Source organism: Rana temporaria, chromosome 5 (genome assembly GCF_905171775.1).
Source record: "Rana temporaria chromosome 5, aRanTem1.1, whole genome shotgun sequence".
Lineage (NCBI taxonomy): Eukaryota > Metazoa > Chordata > Amphibia > Anura > Ranidae > Rana > Rana temporaria.
The window spans coordinates 323,161,335-323,184,512 of NC_053493.1; the positions used below are offsets into that span (position 1 = coordinate 323,161,335).

At 41.2% G+C, this 23,178-nt stretch overlaps 1 protein-coding gene across 2 annotated transcripts in view; it reads right to left on the bottom strand.

The window, feature by feature from the left end:
- LOC120941008 (kinesin-like protein KIF20A) overlaps positions 1 to 23,178 on the bottom strand; it is a 57,885-nt gene continuing 34,707 nt past the window's right edge. For both annotated transcript variants that reach the window (XM_040354225.1, XM_040354226.1), the window contains exons 8-19: positions 21,735 to 21,896; positions 20,478 to 20,589; positions 18,649 to 18,720; positions 13,391 to 13,537; positions 11,935 to 12,097; positions 10,860 to 11,021; positions 9,094 to 9,233; positions 8,608 to 8,773; positions 7,991 to 8,063; positions 6,295 to 6,356; positions 3,810 to 3,920; positions 1 to 350 (exon numbers count right to left, since the gene is read on the bottom strand). In XM_040354225.1, coding sequence (XP_040210159.1) covers positions 99 to 350; positions 3,810 to 3,920; positions 6,295 to 6,356; positions 7,991 to 8,063; positions 8,608 to 8,773; positions 9,094 to 9,233; positions 10,860 to 11,021; positions 11,935 to 12,097; positions 13,391 to 13,537; positions 18,649 to 18,720; positions 20,478 to 20,589; positions 21,735 to 21,896 — 1,622 coding nt within the window. In that variant the 3' untranslated portion in view covers positions 1 to 98. The remainder of the gene's footprint in view (positions 351 to 3,809; positions 3,921 to 6,294; positions 6,357 to 7,990; positions 8,064 to 8,607; positions 8,774 to 9,093; positions 9,234 to 10,859; positions 11,022 to 11,934; positions 12,098 to 13,390; positions 13,538 to 18,648; positions 18,721 to 20,477; positions 20,590 to 21,734; positions 21,897 to 23,178) is intronic.

Sequence of the window (23,178 nt, forward strand, 5' to 3'; positions counted from 1 at the left end):
TTGTAAAAACATTGTTTTATTTACATAAATAGGAACAAAAACACAAGCAACAAGTATACGCTAAATAAATACTCCAAAGTGAAGAGTGTCTGCTTTTGTCATTTATGAGACAAGGGTTTTTTCCTGGCTAGGCCTGTGGTTTCCCCTGTTTTTTCCAACGGTTTAGTCTTTTTTGGCGTGCCGCTCATGGTATTTCTAAGATTAGAAAACAGGCCCTTCTTGGGCTTTGGTTCACATACATCTGACACAAGCTTCCTGCTTTCATCCAGCTGGATCTGAAGATCTGTCACAGAAGCCTCTAGCTGAATGGCTCGTTCTGCCAGGTTCTGGAGACCTCGCACCTCCTGTTCCTGCAAAATGCAAGGAAGGGTTCCCTTCTGTTATTATAGTCTGGAACTAGATGGAAGATTAACACATTTGTATAATAGTAATAAAATAATCTTGTGTGAAACACACCCCATTTTCCAGAATATGGTTTACACTGCAGTAACTCGGAGCAGACAGATTTTAGTACATTAGTTAAGTCAGTGAGATTTATGACCAGTTATAACTGGTTACTAGGTACCAGTGGCGGCTGGTGAAGTTTTAGGATGGGGGGGCGCAATACCCCGCCCTTCCACATTTGGTCCCTCCCACTTCTCATAAGCCACACCCCTTATAGAATCCACCGCTCCGTCCCCTGTATTCCACTTGCTTCCACTCAATGTCAGGAGTATACAGCTCAGCGTCACAGCACCGAGTATACAGCCCCAGCATCACAAATCATGGTATATAGCGCAGCCTTAGGCCCCATACACACGACCGAACATGTCTGCTGAAACTGGTCCGCGGACAATTTAGGCTGTTCTCAGTTTCAGGTCCCATTTCAGTTCCAATTTTGGGCTGAATTCGGACCGGAAATGGACCAGAAGGCACGCAGGACTCCTGTGCAATTCACACCGGAGCTGCTCTGGAGATGTGAGAGCTGGCTCCATAGAGAGCCGGTAAGGAGCGACATGCAAATTGGATGTGGTGAAACCAATTTGCAATAGTGTGAACCCAGCCTTACTTTACTACAGGTTGTAGATTGGTTGTTACATGGCCCCCCTAGGCAAGGACTGGCAACCTCTACGTATTCTGCCTAAAAGGGTTGGGTTATCAAGCTTGGTTAAGGCAATTTACCCACAAAGTCTTTTACTACAGTGAAAGTCATTGGGGGTCATTTATAAAAGGCAAAACCACTTTGCACTTGTAGTGCAAAGTGCACTTTGACGTGCAGTCGATGTAGATCTGCGGGGGGACATGCAAGGAAAATAAAAACCAGCATTTTAGCTTGCACAGGATTTGATAAAATCCGCAGAGCTTCTCCTCATTTCAAATCTACCCCTCAGATTTACAGCAACGGCACTTTCAGTGCAATTTCAAGTGTAGTTTGCACTTGCCTTTCTTAAATAACCCCCATTTGTAAACCTACTCATTCTGCACTTGTTTGGGAATACAGCTGTAGTTTGATATTTTTAGCTATTAATCTAGCACTAATTTTCTCAAAGTTATACAGCAATGCAACATCGCTGAAGATAGTCTGGTAATATCTTGACTGTTATATTTAGGATCAAAGTTAATTGCTTAATACAAATGTTGGGAGCCGTCAATCTTGGGGTATGTAGGGACACCATTTGTAAATTTTTAATCTACAAAATTGTAAACATTTGTAATGCCTCCTTACCGCTGAGTGTCAGACTAAAGCCCTCCAAGTGACTTGGTGGGCCAAATCTAAAACCTGGGCTCTGGTTCTTGGTGTCTGGCTAGAACAAAATAAAGTTGGATCCCAGTCACTAAAGTCTTTACCTTTTAGTGCAAAACTCCATTCTTTAGGAGAGCGGGTTTAGGGCTGTAGGTCATCCAAAGCAAGGACAGGTACTCTTAAAGCGGGGGTTCACCCTTAGAGGGCACTTTTTCCCCTTAGATTCCTGCTCGTTTTCTCTAGGGGAATCGGCTATTTGTTTTAAAATATGTGCAGTACTTACCCGTTTACGAGATGCATCCTCTCCGTCGCTTCCGGGTATGGGCTGCGGGAATGGGCGTTCCTTCTTGATTGACAGTCTTCCGAGAGGATTCCGACGGTCGCATCCATCGCGTCACGATTTTCCGAAAGAAGCCGAACGTCGGTGCGCAGGCGCAGTATAGAGCCGCACCGACGTTCGGCTTCTTTCGGCTACGAGTGACGCGATGGATGCGACCGTCGGAAGCCTCTCGGAAGCCTGTCAATCAAGAAGGAACGCCCGCTCCCGAAGACCCATACCCGGAAGCGACGGAAGAAGATGCAGCTCGAAAACGGGTAAGTACTGCTCATATTTTAATACAAATAGCCGATTCCCCTAGACCGAACGAGCAGGAATCTAGGGGAAGAAAAAAAAAAAATTTAATAAATGGGTGAACTCCCGCTTTAAGTAGCAATAGCAGTAGGCTCTTCAAGACCAGCCTCTTGGTAATTACTGACTGAGAGCAGGGCAGCCAGGCAGATCCATGACCCTAAAGGGAACAGTCAGTTCCTCAAGCTGTAGTGTATCTCTCTCTCTCTCTCATATCAATGCACTCCTTGTCCCTCAGATAACTTGACCTGCGGGCAATAAATCCTTCTTGTCCCATGTCCAGACAACTCTACCCAGCTCTTCTGGCTCAACATTCTCCAGTTATCCTCGCCAACATGTAACTTAGGTCCCTAGGCCCTGGGCCCTGACACATGCACCAGGCTGAGGCAAGGCTCAAATGAAGACACACTAAATACACAGCCTGCCCAGAAGAATTCAGGAGGAAAGAACTCTGTAAAGATGCCCAACATTTAACATCTCCCAAATCATAGCTCTGAACAAGACCTCAGGTACAGGCGGTCCCCTACTCACAAACATCCAACTTACAAAGGGAGACAACAGGAAGTGAGAGGAAATCTATCCCCAGGAAGGGAAATTCTTTCCTATAAGTTACCATGGGGAAAGGTACCTCTACTGGTGCTTTATCACCAAGGCTTGTTTCCTCAACAACCCAACATTTTCAAAATCCAATTGTCATTGGGATAGAAAGTGAAGTAAAATCTTCTGAACAGGGACACATACAGCAAAACAAACGTTACAGGTGGGTTAACCCTTCCCTATGCTATCCAAAAAGCTTAAAAAATTGTTTTTTGGTTGGAGCTACATTTAAATTTGTTTTTACCTGTTCCGACTTACAGATTCAAATTGACAAACCTACAGACCCCATCTTGTTTGTAACCCAGGGACCGCCTGTACACCCTATGTAAAATAAACAGGTGCGATCATTTTTGTGCCGCGGACACCGACACTAGGGGTCCAGCTTCAAGTATTTGCCATTTCCCATTTTTCACCATATTGGTTCAGTCAAATATACTTAAGCCGGCCATAGAGTAGACTTTTGTTCAAAATTTCTCATTTTAAAACATTTGTTCAATTTTCTAATCATTTGTTGTGTCAATTTGAGGTTTGTTTTGACCACAGTGATGAGAAAATTTGAAGGAACAGGATGACATTTTTTGCTTGAACGAACAAGTTAACAGTATAAGTGGATTTCATTCCAAATTTTAATTGGAAAAAGGAATTCAATTTTGAAGTACGTTTGAATTACATTTGTCTAGTTAACAAATGTACAAAGAATTTTCACATTGTTCGTAAGAACATGCCAACACACATTAAAATGTAGTTAGTGACAACAGCATTGGGCAGTGTCCCTACACAAACAACTTGTGCGTTTAAAATAGTGTGTTGGTTTAATTCCAACATTCCCCCCCCCCATGTTGAATGTTTACAGTAGTTTACCTTAACTTTCAGGTGCTGTTTTAACATGTCATTTTCTTCAGCCAGTCTTCTCATGCGTAAACCAGTTTCATCTTTATTATTCTGTAATTGCAACTTCAGACCAAGAATGGTCTGTCAAAAGGAGGAATTTTTATCATTAGACAGGCTACATACATAACACACACACACACACACACACACACACACACACGCACACGTGTAGAAAAACAAAGAACAAAGAACAAACACTGGAAAACATTTTCTCAAAAGTTTTTCTGCCTGATATTTTTTGGGAATCAGAGCCCTTCAAACTGATCACAAGTAGAATTTCAGAATAACCATCACGTAGGAATAGAGAAATATTAAAGTTAATTTACAAGGACTAATGTATTTTATTTGCATAATGTTTGACATCCTGCAAGTTCAACAGGGCCAAGTGCGTTGCTGCCGATTTTCCTTTGTCAATACGGCAGCAGCTAGCTACCATAACCCCAGTATGCTCTTTAGTGTGCAGTCGACTTAAAGATAAGTGGTCTCTGCGTCGGATTTGCCACTTTTATCGGCGGCGGGAGAGGCGCCCCCCTCCCGCCGCATACTGAAGCTGCTGGCAGTGGCGGAGGCAATTGCATCTGCTCCCTGGCTTGGAGACAAGCGAGAGGAATAGGGCCCCCACCCATCTCCATATAATTGCAGGGCTGAAGCAATGTCAAAATTTTACTTCCGCCCATAGCTCTTAACCACTTGCCGACCAGCTAACGCCGATATACGTAGACAGAGTGGCACGACTGCGCAAAGCAATGTACCTGTACCGGGTGCCCGCAATCGTGTCACGGAGCTGCAGAACAGGGAGACGCAGATGAAAACAATTTCCCTGTTCTGCCTAGCGACAGGACAGTGATCTACAGCTCCCTGTCATCAGGAGCAATGATCACTGTCGTGTCACTTGTAGCCCAGCCCCCCCCCCAGTTAGAATAACTCCCTAGGACACAACCCCTTCATCGCCCCTTCCCTGCCAGTGTCATTTACAGTAATCAGTGCATTTTTCTAGCACTGATCGCTGTATAAACAATGTTCCCACAATAGTGTCAAAAGTGTCCGCCATGTCGCAATCACGATTGAAAAATATATAAAAATAAAGCTACTACAAAAAAAAAAAAGTCGGAAGTGATGTAATGCATTTGTATTTTCAGACAAAAACTGTACGGATTAAAATGAAAAACGTACAATCTGGTATCTTGCGAGAGAAAAAAAAAATTGGTGTTTTTCCTCTTCAGAAACTTTCAGACAGCTGTGTCCTAATGATCAAATTATCATAGAAAGCGAGTCATAGGATGTGGGAAGTTGGCCCGGGCAGCATGCTGTAGTTGGAAGAATCTAAAAGAACATCTAATTGGACAGATGGTACAAAGATCTCAGCCTGTCAAAGGTAAGCAGACCCCCCCCCCCCCGCATGATATCCCGCAACGTTATGCCATACCTGGCTCAGAATACAAGGAGAAAAAAAATGCATTTGGGGTTCCCCACGGGAGTATATGTGACCAGGTGATCACTGTTCCAACTTTAACACTCACTTCCCTCCACACCTGGAGAGTAGTTTTCATAGAAAGTAATTTTTAGATTAGAGCGAAAACCATAAAAACACTAGATTACTTTGGAGTTCGTTTGGAGTAGGAGCCAAGCAGCACAACCTCCAAGGCAAAGGCAGGATTGGTGGTTTGGGAGAAACACCAATGAATGGTCAACCAAGACTGCAGCCAAGTAGTTTTTAAGAACCTGGAAAGGTAGACCACCTAGGGATAGTGTAAATTTTAGAGTAAATCAAGCAATGAGCTAACATGAGGACTTTTATCAGAACAGGGTTTGGCAAAAGGATGAGGGGCTAAGGGGTGCAGTGGGAAGAACAGATTTATCCCAGAATAGTCCAAAAGGTGTCAACAACCACCAGCGCTGCCACTAAAAATGCTCCAAAAGAGCTCCTTTGCATCAATTATTCTTGGAAACATCTGCCCAAAAAAATAAATACCATAATCCTTCACCCTTTTCATTGCTTTCCTGAATTTTTTCATTAGTCTCTTATGTGAGGCAAGGGAAAAAATATCTTGGTCAGATGAGCAAGTAGTTTGTGTACAACGTTTTTCTATTGTGGAACCAAAATTATTTTGGAGTGGCCATTTCTTTTTATTGTAGTAAGACTCTTGCATGGCTGTTGCATTCGCATATGTAATACTTGGTATATCCGAGCTGCATTACAAGCAGCAGAGCTATTGTAGCTGTACTTTGTGTACTGGATGTACTGTAACAATTCCATGTTTAAGGTTTCTTTCAAGTGTGCAGCATAGCTAAAAAGGTATTACAAAGGGAGGATTTTTTTTATACAATGGTTAAAAAACGACAAAAATCTAGAAGATGCACCAAAAAGTGTTTAAAATCTTTGTTGTCCAGTATAACCCATCTCAAAGTTACTTAGCTCACCACTTATGGAGTTAATGGAGAATGGATATTTTACCTTGGCTTTTTCTTGGCCACGTTTGGTTAATGCTTCAACGGCTCCGGACATGGAATCCTTTTCTGAAGGACAACCAACAACATTAAACTAGTCATCTAAAGTGCAATCCACTCCTCCTACCAGAGTTTATTAAAAAAAAAAAAAAAAAAAAAACGCCAACTAAAAAAATAAATAAAAATTTCATGCAAAAAATATTACTCTGGGTTTATGAAAGGGCATATCTGAGAATTCCTCCACCCCCCCCCCCCCAGGAAATGGTTGAACGTGGCACTGTACCAATCCCCTCCTTAAATACTTACACACACACACACACACTTTCCATTGTGCAAAATCAAAGGTTTAATGAGAGGCCAATATAGTACAAGTATGTAGCGTCCCCTATGTGCAAGGTCATGCTTCCAACTCAGCACATACCCAATTATAATCTAAAGAAATAAGGATGACAGACAGCACAGATTTTTAAAGAAAAGGACTAGCATGGTTTTGCTCAGTGCACTAGATACGGTGGAAGAAGCAAGCATTTACGAAGAGTATTGGTGCACTTTAACGTTGCAAGATTTTTGTCTGGAAAACAAATCGGACAGTTTTGAGTTCAAAGTCAAAGTTTCAGTTCAAGGACAAGTTAAAAGGGAGGGGGGAAAAAAAGTTCAGATTTGCTATGTGGCCATCAATTGTAAATGCAATGAGAAAAAAAAAATTGTACCCTTAAAGGGACCCCATCGCGTGAGAATCATGGAGGCAGCCATTTCTGAGCTTTTCTCCTACAAATTCTAGTTGCTTGGCTGTGCACCTGCCTCCAGGTTTTCATCAGACCGATCCCCCACCGAACAGCACAACTCGCTTGGGATCTTCTCAAAGGAGATGGGGGACCCAGTAAGTCACCGGGGCCCCTTAGCAGCATCAGTTGCTCCAGGCCATGAGGGCCCAGGACCTCCACGTAGCATGTGCGGCCCGGTAGGCCATATCGCCGGGGCCGGTGATGTGTGCACACCCTAGAGGTGGGTGCCGCACCTGGAACCCGCAAAGAACCCCTAGCAATGGCCTCCGCCACAGAAATACCCCTCCCCAGCATGCTCCGCGAGGGAAAACTCCTCTAATTGGCTGCTGGGGAGAAGCGGCTCCGCCCGGACCCCTCTGGCGCCACCTGCCATCCAGAGATGGAAATGCATCTCTGGAGCACAGAATGACCCACAGGACATTTCAGGACTGGTGACAGCCAAATTTAAATAAATCAACATGGATGAGAGCAAATAAGTCTCTCATCCTACTAAATTTAACATAGCACCTGTACGGATGAGTACACAGGCGCTACACAAGCTACATAATTTCCCGTGATAGAGGTACTTTTAAGGAAGCCCGACATAATATAGGCGGTCATTACTAGAATCCTTCTGAAAATGTTATTGCCTGGCTGGACACCAGCACTCCTGTTCCAACCCAGAGTCTAATTTGAAACAATGAAAATGACGGTGCAAAATTGTATGCATGCCAGTCTCAGGTATGAGACCTCAAAGCAGGTTGCACAACTCCCATCAGGTCACAAGATGAAGGATTTATGAGGTGCAGAGAAAGACAAAGTCAAGGATTTGGAGTTGATTAGGCAACGCTACAACAATACAAAAAAAAAAAAAAGTACAATTGGTTTTAGGTTAATATATCCAGATTTAGATCCCTCTCAAAAAGAAAGAGTATGTACCTGTAATGGCTTCGTCAGACGTTTTTTTTAGACCAAGTGCAATCTCAAGTTCTTCTATTCTTCGATCCCTATCCTGTAGGGATAATGTAATCTTAGATATAAAGCCTTTGAAGCAAAATCAACTTTGTTTAAGAATGTCACATTATGCCATATGGAGATTGCAGAAACCATGGCTCTGCCAAAGGGTTTTGGGCTTGTGTCGGTAGCACCAGTTTGAGGAACTTTCTGAGATCATTGAGAATTAAATTGACAGATGCATATGACTTGCATTTGACCATCTCTTGACATGTTTTCAAGCAGGTTTTGCATACTCAAATTTGTAAGGGAATGCAAAACCCACTTGAAGTGCATAAACACAGGCCCAAGACTCTGCCTCCATGAACATTTCCTGTTAACTAATAGTTTTTACACTCCCATGACATTACAACATCTCCAAATGGATACAAAGGGTTAATTTACAAACAAAAATTAAAAATTTTGAGAGGCAGTCTACCTTGGAATGCTTATGGATATGGTAAAGTGGTGTTTACTTAAAAATTCACAATTGTGTGCTAATCTGATCCCAACCCCAGACTGTACAGATTTAGATCAAGAAAGCAGGAAAATGATGCACCGACCTCTACTTTCTCCTGTTCAACCTGGAACTCTTCGTATGGCACATAATTCTCCTCCAAGTCTTCCATTGCTTGACGGTATGCATGATTCTTTATGGCTTTCTGGTACATTTCTAGTCTGCTTTCTAGTTGCTCCTCGGTTGTTTCTTTAAAGTCTTCAAGCCTTTTACTATTTGAAAGCAGTACCAACATAAAATACCCCAGTCACAAAAAAAAAAACACACACACACACACACACACACACACACACACACACACGATTAAACAAAAATTACATTTACAGGGTTATACAGCCTTGTGTATATTGGGGTCTTTTTTTACTTGGCATACTGTAATAAGTTATACAAATCGGGGCAAGTATAAACCGCTCATTCCAGGATGTTCAGAAACCATACTAAATTTACAGCTACATTAGGAGAAAACCCCTTTTCTAAAATTTTAAAATCTGCTCAGATTTTTCCCTTTCAAATTCACATTTGGATCAAATACCTCCAAGTCTCATCAAGATGAACCATCTGCTGATACATGGCTTCCCCCATCTCCTTTCTGATCTGCAGCTCCAAAAGCAGTTTGTTTTGTCTTTCATTCATGAGCTTTTCCTTCAACTCTTCAATCTTTCGCAAAAGATCCTATTGGGCATTAAACAGTCATAACATCACAAAACAAAATTAAATGCCAACAGTTTAACTCCCATCAGTTAGACAAAAATCAGATTTTGTTTACCAATTTCAATCATATTTGATTTGAGTATGAGGGAGAATGTGTACCACTAGATATAAAAATAGTGTGCCAAGAACCAACACAGTAAGGCCTTAACCAATATGAAACATGGATAGGCAGAAGACCGGACTAAGACTGAGAATATTCTACAGTTAGACCTTGATCAGAGTGGTATCCATAAATGACCAACTGCTGCTGGCCATTATACAGCCAGAAAGAATACTTCCAGTATTGACTTTCTTTGTAGCTCAAGATGTTATGCAAGAAAATCCAGAAAGCTGTAAAGGAAGTCAATGCTAGAAGAAAATTAAAAAGCATTGAGATGACTTGTTAAATGAAGGTGATCAATGTTTCAGTTTGGAGAATGCCATGGTATTTTACATAAGTTATTCCATATCGTTGTCAAAAAGCGATCATTTGTCAGTTTGTTCAGCACATAAAGCGCTTCCTTATTTACAGTTTAAGTCGGAACTGTACCAGTAGTTTTGAGACTGTACTATGACTCCCTCAAGGTATAATATTCGTAACATGTAAAATACATAAGTGGTCCATATAGCGAGCTTGGTGTTTTATTTACTTTAAAGAGGAACTGCAGTCTGGGCACATAATTTGTAATGAAGACACCTTTGCCATTCTGAAGCTTCCCTCCAATCACTCTGCATATTTTATATATACTGATTCTCTACTTGCCAAATATGCTGCAGAAATCTCCCTTCACCAAGTCTGCCTGCATCCATTTTTAGCTGTGGGCAGTTGAAGCTGCTGCCTGTTCACTTCCTGGATTTACAGAGGCACACCTTCATTGGCCCTATTCATCCGCCCTCCCTTCCTGGCAAACTCACAAGAGTAAGGGAGCTGTACATGTCATAAGCCCAGGCTAATGACCAGACAAGAAACAGGAAGTGGGCTGTATAAAAAGGTATTTACTGGCAGAAAAAAAGTTTACTATCCAAAGTTAAAATCAGGACAGAAGATTTAATAGATGGAAAGATTAAAGAATTACTGAAGGTCCGCCACAAAATCACTAAGGACAAGGGGGCACAAAATCACTAAGGACAAGGGGGCACAAAATCACTAAGGACAAGGGGGCACAAAATCACTAAGGACAAGGGGGCACTCTTTACATCTGGAGGAAACAATTTCATTTTCAAATACAGAAAGGCTTCTTCACAGTAAGCTAGGAAAACCTCAAGAGCTGGTTCTGTCCAGCTCGGTAGATTGCTTTAAAAAGGTCTGGATTCTTTTGTAAATGTATGCAATATAAACAGATACAAATAGGTAACTTTGATCCAGGGAAGATCAGATTGCATCTTGGGGGATCAGGAAGGAATTTTTTTCCCCTGCTGGAGCAAATTGAATCATGCTTTGTTGGGAGTTGTTTGGCCTTCCTCTGGATCAACTGTGGGTATGGGATTGTTTATATAGGATTGTCAATCCCCCCCTTATTGGTTGAACGGATGACTTGTGTTTTTTTTAGCCAGACTATATAACCAAGTGGTCTGGCATGAAATGGCTTGTTAGACCCAAGCATTTACCTCTGGACTCATAACAGTCACGTCCATCTCTTCATCCTCATCTTCAGAAAGAAGGTCTTCAATAGATATATCACAATCAATCGCTGTGATGATTTTGCCATCTTTTCCAATTATTCTCGGCGCAATGAAATCAAAACTTCTGGGCTGAATTATCTGGACAACCTTTAAAACAGAAATGTTTTATAATGGCCAACACTGTCCTCGAGTTGCAAAATGCTGAGAAAATAAAAAAAATATATATATATATACGCACAGTATCTGCAGTCCAGGGGAAGACCAATTTAGATCCACTGTAATGCAACATTTAGAAGCTGGGGAGGAGCGTATGGCACGTATGAGAGAAGCATACTCTCCCCCCCCCTCCCTTTTCAACTACTTTGGTAACATTGCTGAAAAAGTTTAATAGGATATTAATGCCAGTTGCAAGACCTCACAGGCGACCAACCCACTATTTCTTTCTAAATGGTAATGCTTGGTTTACCCAGCAGAACCATATTGCACAAGTCAGTTGAAATATTAATTTGCTTTAGCAATTAAAACAGGGTACAGGTTGAAAGCTCATGGCATGCAACTTGAATTAGAAGTACCTCGGTTTGCCCTGTGAAGTTGCATCTGCAGGGTAAGGAGGCAAAAAAAATTTAGTCCAATTTACACCGTCAATAATTTGATCATATTAGTCCCATGTATCTTAAAGAAGAACTACAGGCACAATGTTTTTCTTCATTTTAGATCGAATGGGGGAGGATTATAACCCATGAGGTTTATTTCGACCATCTGTGTCCTATTGCAAAGATTTTCCTTCACTTCCTGTCCCATTGCCAAAACAAGTAGTGAAAAAGGAAATATCTTTTCTAGGGATGACCCAAAACTTGGACTTTTACTTTAAATAATGGTAAACAGGACAGAGGGCGAATCTCCCCAACAGGGGCACAGACCGCAATAGAACCAGACAGGTGTTCTAATCCCTCTCTACTCTATTAAAAAAAAATTGCCTTGTATAGTTTAGGTCAAACCATAGCTGATAAACAAAAAAAAAACAGTTCTATTCTTACTCAAATTCCACTCCAATACTTACTTGTTTAGCAACAGCAGAAAACTTCATAACATGTAAGGTTTCGTCATATGTAGAGGCACACTGATTGATGTTGACAATCATACAAGCCTTCCCCTTACCAGAAAAGAAGGGTTGGAATAGCCGCGTTAGCTTGCTTTCCCTGAAGGGAACATAGCTTGCTTTTCTAAAAGGTGTGGAAGGAAAAAAATAAAAATTCAGAGAATGCAGTCTTTGGGCACTGAATCACTATAGATAGAATTTTTTTTTTTGTAGCACCAACTGCCTGAAGGGGCCGCTGTAAATAACCCTTACTTATTCAGAAGCTGCCAGACCCAGAAGCACACTGACAAAATTCAGGCCAAGTCTAGGGGGTGTCATTTGAAGCTGCATATCTTGAACATAGGCAGGGAGGAGGGATGAGGGTGCAGGGTGTACAAAACACATGCAGGTGTTGGAGATTCTGTAAAAAAAATCCTGTTTCAACAGTACTGGACCATATAGTATTCTGAATAAAGAGGGGATAGCCAATTACCCTGAGACTCTATATGGGAAGTCAGTCTTTGTAGCAACCTCTGGTGCCTCACGCTCAAAGCACATATCTGGAAATATAGGCGAAAGGTCCTAATCAATGTCCAGGGGCAGCCCCCAACCAGCTCCCCTGCAACACTTGAGAAAAGTTTCTACTCTAGCCCAGGTAGTGTCCTCTAGCAAGTTTTAAGTCCAGCTCCCTTCAGGAGCTCAGCCATAGCATTCTGCTGAGGCCTAACTGCAGTGGCTCTTCTGTATCCCGTGTAGGCAGGTGCAGTCTACTTTCTCCACTGCAGTTAGTGCTCTTCCACAGTGACACTGCAGTTGGAGGGGATTTCAAGAGGAACAGTTCCTCTATGGTTTCCTGGGTCACTGGGGAAAGCATCCAATTGATTGCTGCCGGGGGGGGGGGGAGCCCGGGAGAGGGAGAGATCTTAACCCCTTCCAAAACATTCATCTTCTCCCCAGCCATACCTTCTAGGGATTGGCTGAGGTCTGAAAAATAGTAATCTCAGTAGCTGACCTTCCTACTTTATTTCTGGAATCTTCTTAAAGAGGCTGGCCAGAGCAAACCACCAGCAAACATGACCACAACAGATCCAAAAACTTAATTTAACGAACCTACGGCAGGGTGCTACACTTTATTAAACTAACCTAGTCAGGCTACAAGTTAATCAGTGCTGGCAACAGACATGTTGGTTGTTTGGTTGTAGCTGATCCCAAGCAAAGTCATCAAGCAGAATAGCTTAAAACCAGGCGGTGGGGGCCACACAACCTGGGTTGCCAGGAAGAAGGAACTTGGAAACTAGCCTGACCTCAGGTGGTAAATGCATTCTTTGTGGGACAGGGTGTGGGGGGGGGCTTGGCATTTACTTTAAGCAAGCTTTCAATGCCAAAATAGAAACATCTTAACATTTCTTGATGCTGCCACAAGGCATCATGAACTTACTTGGGGTTCTGACTGTGTTTCAGAGCTGCAATACATTTTCCAAGGATGAGCAGAGAATTATTTATGTTTCCTGCTTCTTTCAATCTGTCTCCAACAGTTAGTGTTTTATTGCAGCGCTCAGATCCAGCCAGGTCACAAAGTGACATTCTGCACAAGGGGCAAAAGAAAAACCAGTTACAATATGTTATAATTCAGCCTGCCTGCACTGCAGGCCATTCTGATTCTTTAGGGTGCAACTTTGGTTTAAAAGCCCTGAAGATCATTGGCCATCGTGGTTTACCCTGCACAAGTCTAAAGTAAAATATGTGAAAAAGAAGCAATATGTAGAGAACAGTGATTCAAAAAAAGAGAAGGAGGGGAAAAGAGGAAAAAAGGGGAGGGAAGAAAAAGGAAGCAGGGAGAAGAAGAATAGATGAGGGAAAAGGGGGAGAAAAAAAAGGAAGAAACATATGGATAGCACTCACATGGGCCACATCTGTAGTAGTATTTGAAAAGAAACAATATCTAGCAAGTGGACATTGATGGTCAGACTTTCAGGCCAAGGAAGTATGTTTAAAAAAAATTATATTTAATAACATATAAATACATAAACAATAATACAAATTAATTTTTACAAAAAGATTGACCACTGTATATTCCTCAGAAGTCGCCAACGCACGTTTCGCCGCGGGGCTTCTTCAGGACGAAGACGAGGAATGCAAGTTTAGCAGAAAAACAGAATTTATCTGTAATGATACAGTGTGAAGGGTTAATAACATATACATATAAGAACAAATCAAATTAAAAAGATGAGTATCTCGATGTATATTTACATGACAAATGGTCCTTCAACGGAAACATCCATGAGGCATATATGACACAAATAGAAGACAGCAAAGTCAGCGATGAATTTTGATAGACATTTTTCAAAAAGCCAGGGATCTGATTTAAGAGGTATAAATATAAAAAAAAATATATATATATAAAAAACACTAAATAAGCCCCTTATTGCATGGTATTCACTATTGTAAATGCGTGGAAACACATAACCAGATATACAAGAGAGAAAGACAGCGCAGAGTGAAAATTAAAGAGAAAAGAAAAAGTAGACCAAACTTGTCTAATACAAAGACACTGATGAAATATGGCAGTTATACTCTTATACCGCAATAGTCACCTTTTAGGTAGCCAATAAGGGTCAAACCAATGGTCCGTGGGTTCAGGGGCTGGACACCCCAACCAAGATATACAGCTCAAATAAACTATGGTCATAGAGGAAGAAAGGAGATAAATTAGTGGCCTATTGTTGACAGCCACTTTTACAATGGGACATGGGGATGAGCAGGGAAGGGGGTCTAGATTTACCTAGTTGGAGTGGTCTCAGGTTTACTGGGACAGCAGACAGTGGCAGACAAGCACAGCATATAAATCCAACTCAAGGACGCTTTAGCCAACAGCGCCGTCTGTAGACAGCAATATTGCAGTCAAAATAGTGGCCTATGAATAAAGCAATAAGGATATTATAAAGGGAGCCCCACTTATGACCACAGGAAGCATAGATAAATATACCTAAGGAGACATGGATAATAGCACTTACCACAGGGCAGCATGTAACGCACACGTCTGTGTCCCAGGGTGTACACGAGGCAACACAACGCTATTGCAGCTGCGTCTGCCTTTAATAGCCCACGTTTCCGCGTCCAACGTATGACGTCATCGGAACGCGCCGTATCATTAAAGCGTCGCATAAACAGGTCCCAACTTTCGACGAAACATCGGAACACACAATGTCGCCGTGGATCACGGCCAAGCTCAATCCCAACAACAGGGACACAGAGGCGCACAAATCCAGACACGGCCATAGGTTACACCAAGGCAACACCTCGCAAGGCAGGCCATAACTAAAGAACTCACGCAGCAGTAGGCGGGCAAAATGTAAAAACATAAGGTGGTCATAAATAGCACCATATCGCCCTAAGCTTGCCATCTAGTGGACAAGAAGGATAAACACACCCTATGCTAATAAATAAAGGCTATTTATTAACAGGACTTATTATTTAGAAATAAGTATATTTAACTTAGATTAAATACAGATAGGTGATTGTATAAACATGAAAAAAAAATAAATAAAAAAATAAAATAAAAATAAAGGAATAGAATAGAAGGAAAAGGAAGATGTGTTCACACAGAGAACAATGGACATTCCATGCAGAGCTAAAAGAAAGCTTAGGTTATGGGTCTAAATTGATTCCCGGATTTGTCCTCCTAGGGACAATTTTTGAAAACTTATATATAGTTATATTCAATATCATAATGTCTATTAATGCTTTCTAGAGAAAGCGCAAGTCCCTATCAACAGGGTTATGCTAGTCATACAGGCCCCCGGTGCATTCGCGAAGGGCCATCCAAACAGGCAAAATCAACAGAGAAACATCATCCAATTAAAATTGTTAATACACAAGCTGTATAAATGTGTACAGGAACATGTAGTTACACATTACTTCCTAAATTGGTATGGTGATCCCATTCCATTGTGTTGATTTGACAGCACATACTATACATTTTATTAATTGAGAAATAACAGAATAACATTTACAATACTTTTCTTGTTTATGATCCTTTCGATCATGGTTGAGATTGGAGTTCTAAATAACACAAGTCTGCAGCCAAACGTAAGCATTGCCTCTCCTAACTAAAATAAGTAGGGGAAGTAAACATAGGTATTAAGTGTTTACAGGGTTCATAGCGCCAACCTTATGGTGGGGTGCATAAGATGGACTAATGGGCTATCAGATGGCAAGATTATTGACCTTTATACATAAAGAAATGATTTAAAGCTCAGTGAATCATTCAGCCCTTGCCAAAAATTTGCCTTGAGGCGATAGATCCACTGAGTTTCACGCTGTAGGACTCTCTGATCGAAGTTACCACCTCTAGGGTCCTCAGTTATGCTGTCCAGAACCGCAAACTGTATTGAGGGGATTACATATTTATGCGTAAAGGCGACATGGTACCCCATGGTCTTAAGTAGACTATTGGTGATGTAGTACATATGGTCTTTGACCCGTTTCCATAGAGGGCGGATGGTTTTACCCACATAGAAGCAGCCACATGTGCAAAAAAGAATGTATATAACCCCTTGAGTTTGGCACGTAATGTGTTTATGCAGTTTATGTGTTTCCCCATTGGGGAGATGGATAGTCTGACCTTCCTTTATTAGGTGGCAGAAGTTACAGTGCCCACATCTAAAGAGACCCGGTGTTTCTGACATACCCGTTATAGGTTTGCAGTAATTACTCTTTACTAGCCGGTCTCTGATTGATGTAGAACGTCTGAATGTGATGCTAGGATTTTTGTCCACATATTTGGAAAGGATCACATCTGTAGTGATTAAGTGCCAATGTTTTTGAATAAGCTGACGAATTTGAGTGTGTTGGTCCGAAAATGTTGTGATGAAACGCATCACAGCATTTTCAGATTTTTTCTTATTTGCATTGCTTTTAAGTAATGTACTTGCTCTTTCTCGTCCAGCAGCCCGATTGTACGCTTTCTTTAAACAGGATCTACTGTATCCTCTCATGATGAGTCTGGTATAAAGCTTGTCTGATTCGTTTTTAAATCTCCCATTGTCAGAGCAGTTACGACGTAGTCGAAGGTATAGGCTGTACGGTATACTCTGTAGTAGTGGAGCCGGGTGAGCACTTGCTGCGTGTAAAAGAGTGTTACCCGCAGTGGGTTTACGATACAAGGATGTTTGTATGCTATTGGCTTCATCGACATAAATCAAAATGTCCAAGAAGGCAATAGCTGAATCACTATGATTCATAGTAAAATTTAAATTAAATTCGTTACAATTCAAAAATCTCATAAATGCATGCAAGTCCTCTACTGTACCCGTCCAAAACATCAGCACATCGTCGATGTAACGAAACCAGCTTAATATAAATGACAAAAAGTAAATGTTAGAATCAGACGAAAAAAAGTTTTCGCTCCCACCCCCCCCCCGCGTAACTAGGGGCACGCAAAGTGCCCATAGCGACCCCCTGTACCTGGAGGAGATGGGACCCATCAAAAGATTTTTCGTAAGGATATGGGAAAGAGATTTCAAAACGAAACCGTTAGTTTATCCATTTTCGGTCCCTTTTCAGCAAGGAAATTAGAAATGATTTGGAGACCCTTTTTATGCGGTATTGATGAATAAAGGGCTTCCACATCTATTGAGACTAACAGACAGCCGGCGGGTACTGCGAGTCCATCAATAGTTCTATTTTGACTGCAATATTGCGGTCTACAGACGGCGCTGTTGGCTAAAGCGTCCTTGAGTTGGATTCATATGCTGTGCTTGTCTGCCACTGTCTGCTGTCCCAGTAAGCCTGAGACCACTCCAACTAGGTAAATCTAGACCCCCTTCCCTGCTCATCCCCATTTCCCATTGTAAAAATGGCTGTCAACAATAGGCCACTAATTTATCTCCTTTCTTCCTCTATGACCATAGTTTATTTGAGCTGTATATCTTGGTTGGGGTGTCCAGCCCCTGAACCCACGGACCATTGGTTTGACCCTTATTGGCTACCTAAAAGGTGACTATTGCGGTATAAGAGTATAACTGCCATATTTCATCAGTGTCTTTGTATTAGACAAGTTTGGTCTACTTTTCTTTTCTCTTTAATTTTCACTCTGCGCTGTCTTTCTCTCTTGTATATCTGGTTATGTGTTTCCACGCATTGACAATAGTGAATACCATGCAATAAGGGGCTTATTTAGAGTTTTATATATTTTTTTATATTTATACCCCTCTTAAATCAGATCCCTGGCTTTTTGAAAAATGTCTATCAAAATTCATCGCTGACTTTGCTGTCTTCTATTTGTGTCATATATGCCTCATGGATGTTTCCATTGAAGGACCATTTGTCATGTAAATATACATCGAGATACTCATCTTTTTAATTTGATTTGTTCTTATATGTATATGTTATTAACCCTTCACACTGTATCATTACAGATAAATTCTGTTTTTCTGCTAAACTTGCATTCCTCGTCTTCGTCCTGAAGAAGCCCCACGGCGAAATGTGCGTTGGCGACTGAGGAATATACAGTGGTCAATCTTTTTGTAAAAATTAATTTGTATTATTGTTTATGTATTTATATGTTATTAAATATATTTTTTTTTAAACATACTTCCTTGGCCTGAAAGTCTGACCATCAATGTCCACTTGCTAGATATTGTTTCTTTTCAAATGTAGAGATCAGTGATATACCGTTCACATGCAAAGACTTACTCTGACACGGCAAGAACACTGGGATCATCACCATTGCTTAATTTTAGGAGCCGAAATGTAAATATACTGTGGCTGAAAAAAAAAATAAAAAAAAAAATAAAAAAGATTAATGCTACGATAAGAGAAGCAATTTGGAGGTACGTTTAGCTTTTATAAAAACACACCATTAAAAAAAAAAAAAGGGGAACCTTTGATAAATAAAGTCAGGGCCGATCCGCCCTATAGGCTCACTATGCAAGCCACTTTGGGCCCCGTAAATCTGCGGAGGGCCCCCCAAATTACTAGAGGCCCCGCCTGGTGAGAAGTAATTTTCTGCCCCTCACCCCGCTTCTTAACTCGCTGGCTGCATGGGAGAAGAGGTAAGATGTCATTTCCGACAGCAGAACACCCCCTCTCCCCGCTTCTCAACTTTAATGTGACGTGTCAAATCGCTTAGGGCCCCAGGGAGGTCAGGATCGGCACTGTATAAAGCATTTGGGAGCAAACTGAAACAAGGAGTGCCATGCTGCAATTTGCCAATTAGTCAGTAGTAGAAATGGGTTTGTTTTGGTGCTTTTTAAATTAAAGCGGAACTTTACTCTCAATCAGCATCAACTTATTTATATCTTTATGTGGTTGGCATTTTAAATAAGATATGAAAGTAAAATCATATTAACCCGTTTTAAAACTTTTTTGTACATTACTTCAGAAAGCAGTAGTAAACCCGCATTTTTATTTTTAAGGGTGGCTTTGGACAATTAAGGCTTGGAGAGGGAGAGAAGGCAGGCTAGTCAGTTAAAATTACAGTGAGATTATATACACATTATATATATATATACACACATATATATATATATATATATATATATATATATATATATATATATATATATATATATATATATATATATAAAAATAAATATTATATTACATATACACTGTATAGTTTAGATCCGCTCTTCCCAATTCAATTTACTGACAGGCAGGTGATTGTGCTAGCTGCAGTATTCTCACGTGGTGTACTGCCTGTGTCCTCTGCAGTGTGCACCCAACACTACGGTGTGTGTACTGTTATTGTCCTCTGCAGTGTGCACCTAAAGCTACGTGGTGTGTGTACTGTGTTATTTTTCTCAATGATTTTCATCCATATTGCAGGGACCAGACATTACATTAAAGCCGCAAGCAGTTTTAAATTACTTTCTTATAGTAATCTCATTTTGTGCAGGGACAGTTCTAAACACGTGCCACTTCACAGGCAGGCATACTATAGACACCCAGCAGGTACGATATTTAAAAGGGATATTTAATTTTTTTTCCCACTTTAAGCATCATTAAAATCACTGCTCCAGAAAAAACGACCGTTTTTAAAACTTTTTTTTCCATTGATACATGTTCCCTGGGGCAAGACCCGGGTTCTCAAACACGTTTTACGACAATAACTTGCATATTAGGCTTTAAAATAAGCACTTTTGAATTAGAACGTTTGAGTCCCATAGACGTCAATGGGGTTCTAAATGTTTGCGCGAACCCAACGGGTGGGGGGGTGTTCGGCTCATCCCAACTTAGGGGAAGTCAGAACCCTCAACCTCCGTGTGCCCCTTAAAGTAAACCATAATGGAAAATGGCAAGACTCCCACTGCTGGCCTCTTCTGAAACTACTTGTTGCCTGACTGTTAAGCTGACCCCAAAAAGTGCAAAGTGTGTTTTCGGACACTGCATACTTGAATTAGGTCAGTCACCACATTTTAGAGGTTTCACCTCACTTCTTACAAGTGCCTTAATATGATGGGGAAGGAATAAGCTATATTTCAATGCTAAATCGCTGAATATGAAAACTAAACAAATCTTACCTTCTACTAGACTGCTGGTTCATTTTAGTAGATGCCAGGCTTCGATTTTTGTTCCCAATTTGCAGTATCTTACATGCCTCCTCTGTACTGGTGATATTGAGCCACTTTAGATCTAAAAAAAAAATATTACATTTCATATACATTTTAAAAATCTATATCCATCCATCGTGTTACTAAACCCAGGCTTCACTGTATCTGGTCTCCCACAGTACAATGTAAATGCAATTTTAGTAAATATAAACTGTTTTTTTCATCATCAGCAGCATATAGCAGTCTTGTGGCTTCCATCTGCCTGGCTGAGCACTGGTTAAAGTTTGTAGGAGGAGTTTTCAGTCTCCTCTGACTGTCCTATGAGGCTGCGTGACCCCTGTCTGAACAGTGCGGATTGGCCTTGTGTTGATCACATGCACCCCCCCCTCCAAAAAAAAAAAAGAAAACACACAAACACACATCTAGCAATACACACCAAACTGAGCATGTGCAAAGTGCTTACTAGGGCTCTGCTCCATCAGCAGGTGGATGAAGGACAATAAAAAGGGGATGATCAGAGAAGACCGTATGAAACAGCCTTTACACAATGCGGAGGATTAACCCCTTTAGGTTCCATAGAGAGTATAACAAGCATGTTTTATTGCATATACAGACAGTTTATAGTTGTGGGTTTAGTAACCCCAACTCCTCATATTTTACTTAGCAGCTGCCCATCCATAAGGGGTGCAGGGATTCCAATAGAGGCGATTTTTTTTTTAAGCATGTGATTGGAGCCAGAGGCTCCAATAGGCTTCAAACAAAGGGTGGGCTCTGGGCACAGCGCCCCGAGTATTTGGTGGGCTTGATGCTTGCCACATATTGGGTAAACATTTCCATGGACGCAAAGCAGCAACATGTAAACACTCCCCATCTGATGCTTATTGTAGCAGTTGGCGGACAGCAGAAATACAGCTCATGCACGCTTTTGGCAACCAGCCCCCCACACATCTAAATTAAGCCTTACAGTAACATAAAAGTAGGCTAAAGTATGCACAATCTCATGTTTCTTCTCACTACCTGCTATAAAAATAAAAAAAAATTACATAAAAAACAAAAGCAAATATATACACACACAATGATTATGTGGCACTCTAAATTTTACTAAAATATGACAAACATTTGTATTATGCAAACAATTATAGGCTGTGACTGCTCGCATTATACCTCTTGTGATCATTTCTCATTTATATACCTTAATGTAACTTCTGAAAAAAAAACAAGGATTACCTTTTACATAAGAGATGCCAGCTTGGTCATCACATATTTTCAAGGCTGCCCTCTTTTGGTTTTTTGATGTGGGGAACTGATCTAGCAAGTCATAGACATACTCATTGTAGATTTCAAAGAACGATACCCATGCAGAGAACTGATGATTTTCCCCTTCTCCATCTAGAAAAATAAAAACCGCAACTTTATTGTACCCTGCATTAAAGACCATGTTTTTAACAATGTTTTAGACTAGAATATCTACTGTGCTTATTAAACAAAAATCTGAATTTTAAAAAGATACTAGCTGTCAAGATAGGAACTTGGTCTTGCTTTCCGAGTCAAAAAGCACAAAAAATGTAAATAAATACAAAAAAGTGTGCAGCAAACGAAGACTGTACTCCCGAATTGCATTTTTTCCTGAATCCCTAGTAATAAACCGCAGAAAGTACCAGGTACACTTACCGGTAGCTGGATTTCTGGGAAGTCTTACAGAACGGCACCCTGAGAGATGACTGGCTTCACCTGACAGGAAACACAATAAAAAATAAAAAAAAAGGGGAGGCTAAAAACCCCGCCCCTCCCCGTGCTCCTCAGTTTGAGATCAAGTATGAACCCACCAGTGCACGGGAAAAAAAACACAAAAATACAAACCAATAATGTATCACAAGGGTGGGAAGTAGGCCTGCCGTCCTGTAAGACTTCCCAGAAATCCAGCTACCGGTAAGTGTAACTGGTACTTTCTCAAGTCGTCTTCCAGGATGGCACCCTGAGAGAGAAGCAAGTAGCTTCAGGCCTACCTTAGGGCGGGACCACTGCTTGCAGGACCTTTCTACCGAATGCCAAGTCCTGAGGTGACAGTAGTTCGACTCTATAGTGTCTTAGGGACGTGTTCTGGCTTGACCACGTCGCCGCTCTGCAGATCTGCTCCACCGAAGCTCTGGCCCTTTCTGCCCAGGAGGTTGCCAGTGACCGCGTGGAGTGTGCTTTAACTTTTGAAACTGCCTTACCGGCTTGAATATAGGCTAGGGAATTCGTCTGCCTTATCCACCTAGAAATGGAGGACCTGGACGCCTGATGGCCTCTTTTCTGGCCCGAAAAATTAAATAGATGGGTAGAGCGTCTAAACTCACTAACCCTCTCTGAATAAACTAATAAACAACGTCTAACATCAAGACAATGAAAGGAAGCTTCCCTCTCATTCTGGGGATTTGAACAAAAAGGGAGAACTATCTCCTGTGACTTGTGAAATTTGGTCACTACTTTAGGAAGGTACAGGGGGTCCTGACTTAGAACAACCCTGTCCTCAAATAAACGAAAAAATGGCTCTTTAATAGAGAGCGCCTGCATATCAACTATCCTCTTGGCAGTCGTGACCGCCAAAAGAAAGGAAAACTTAAAGGTGAGTAACCCAATAGGGATAATGCCAATTGGCTCAAACGGAGCCTTGGTTAACTGATCCAAA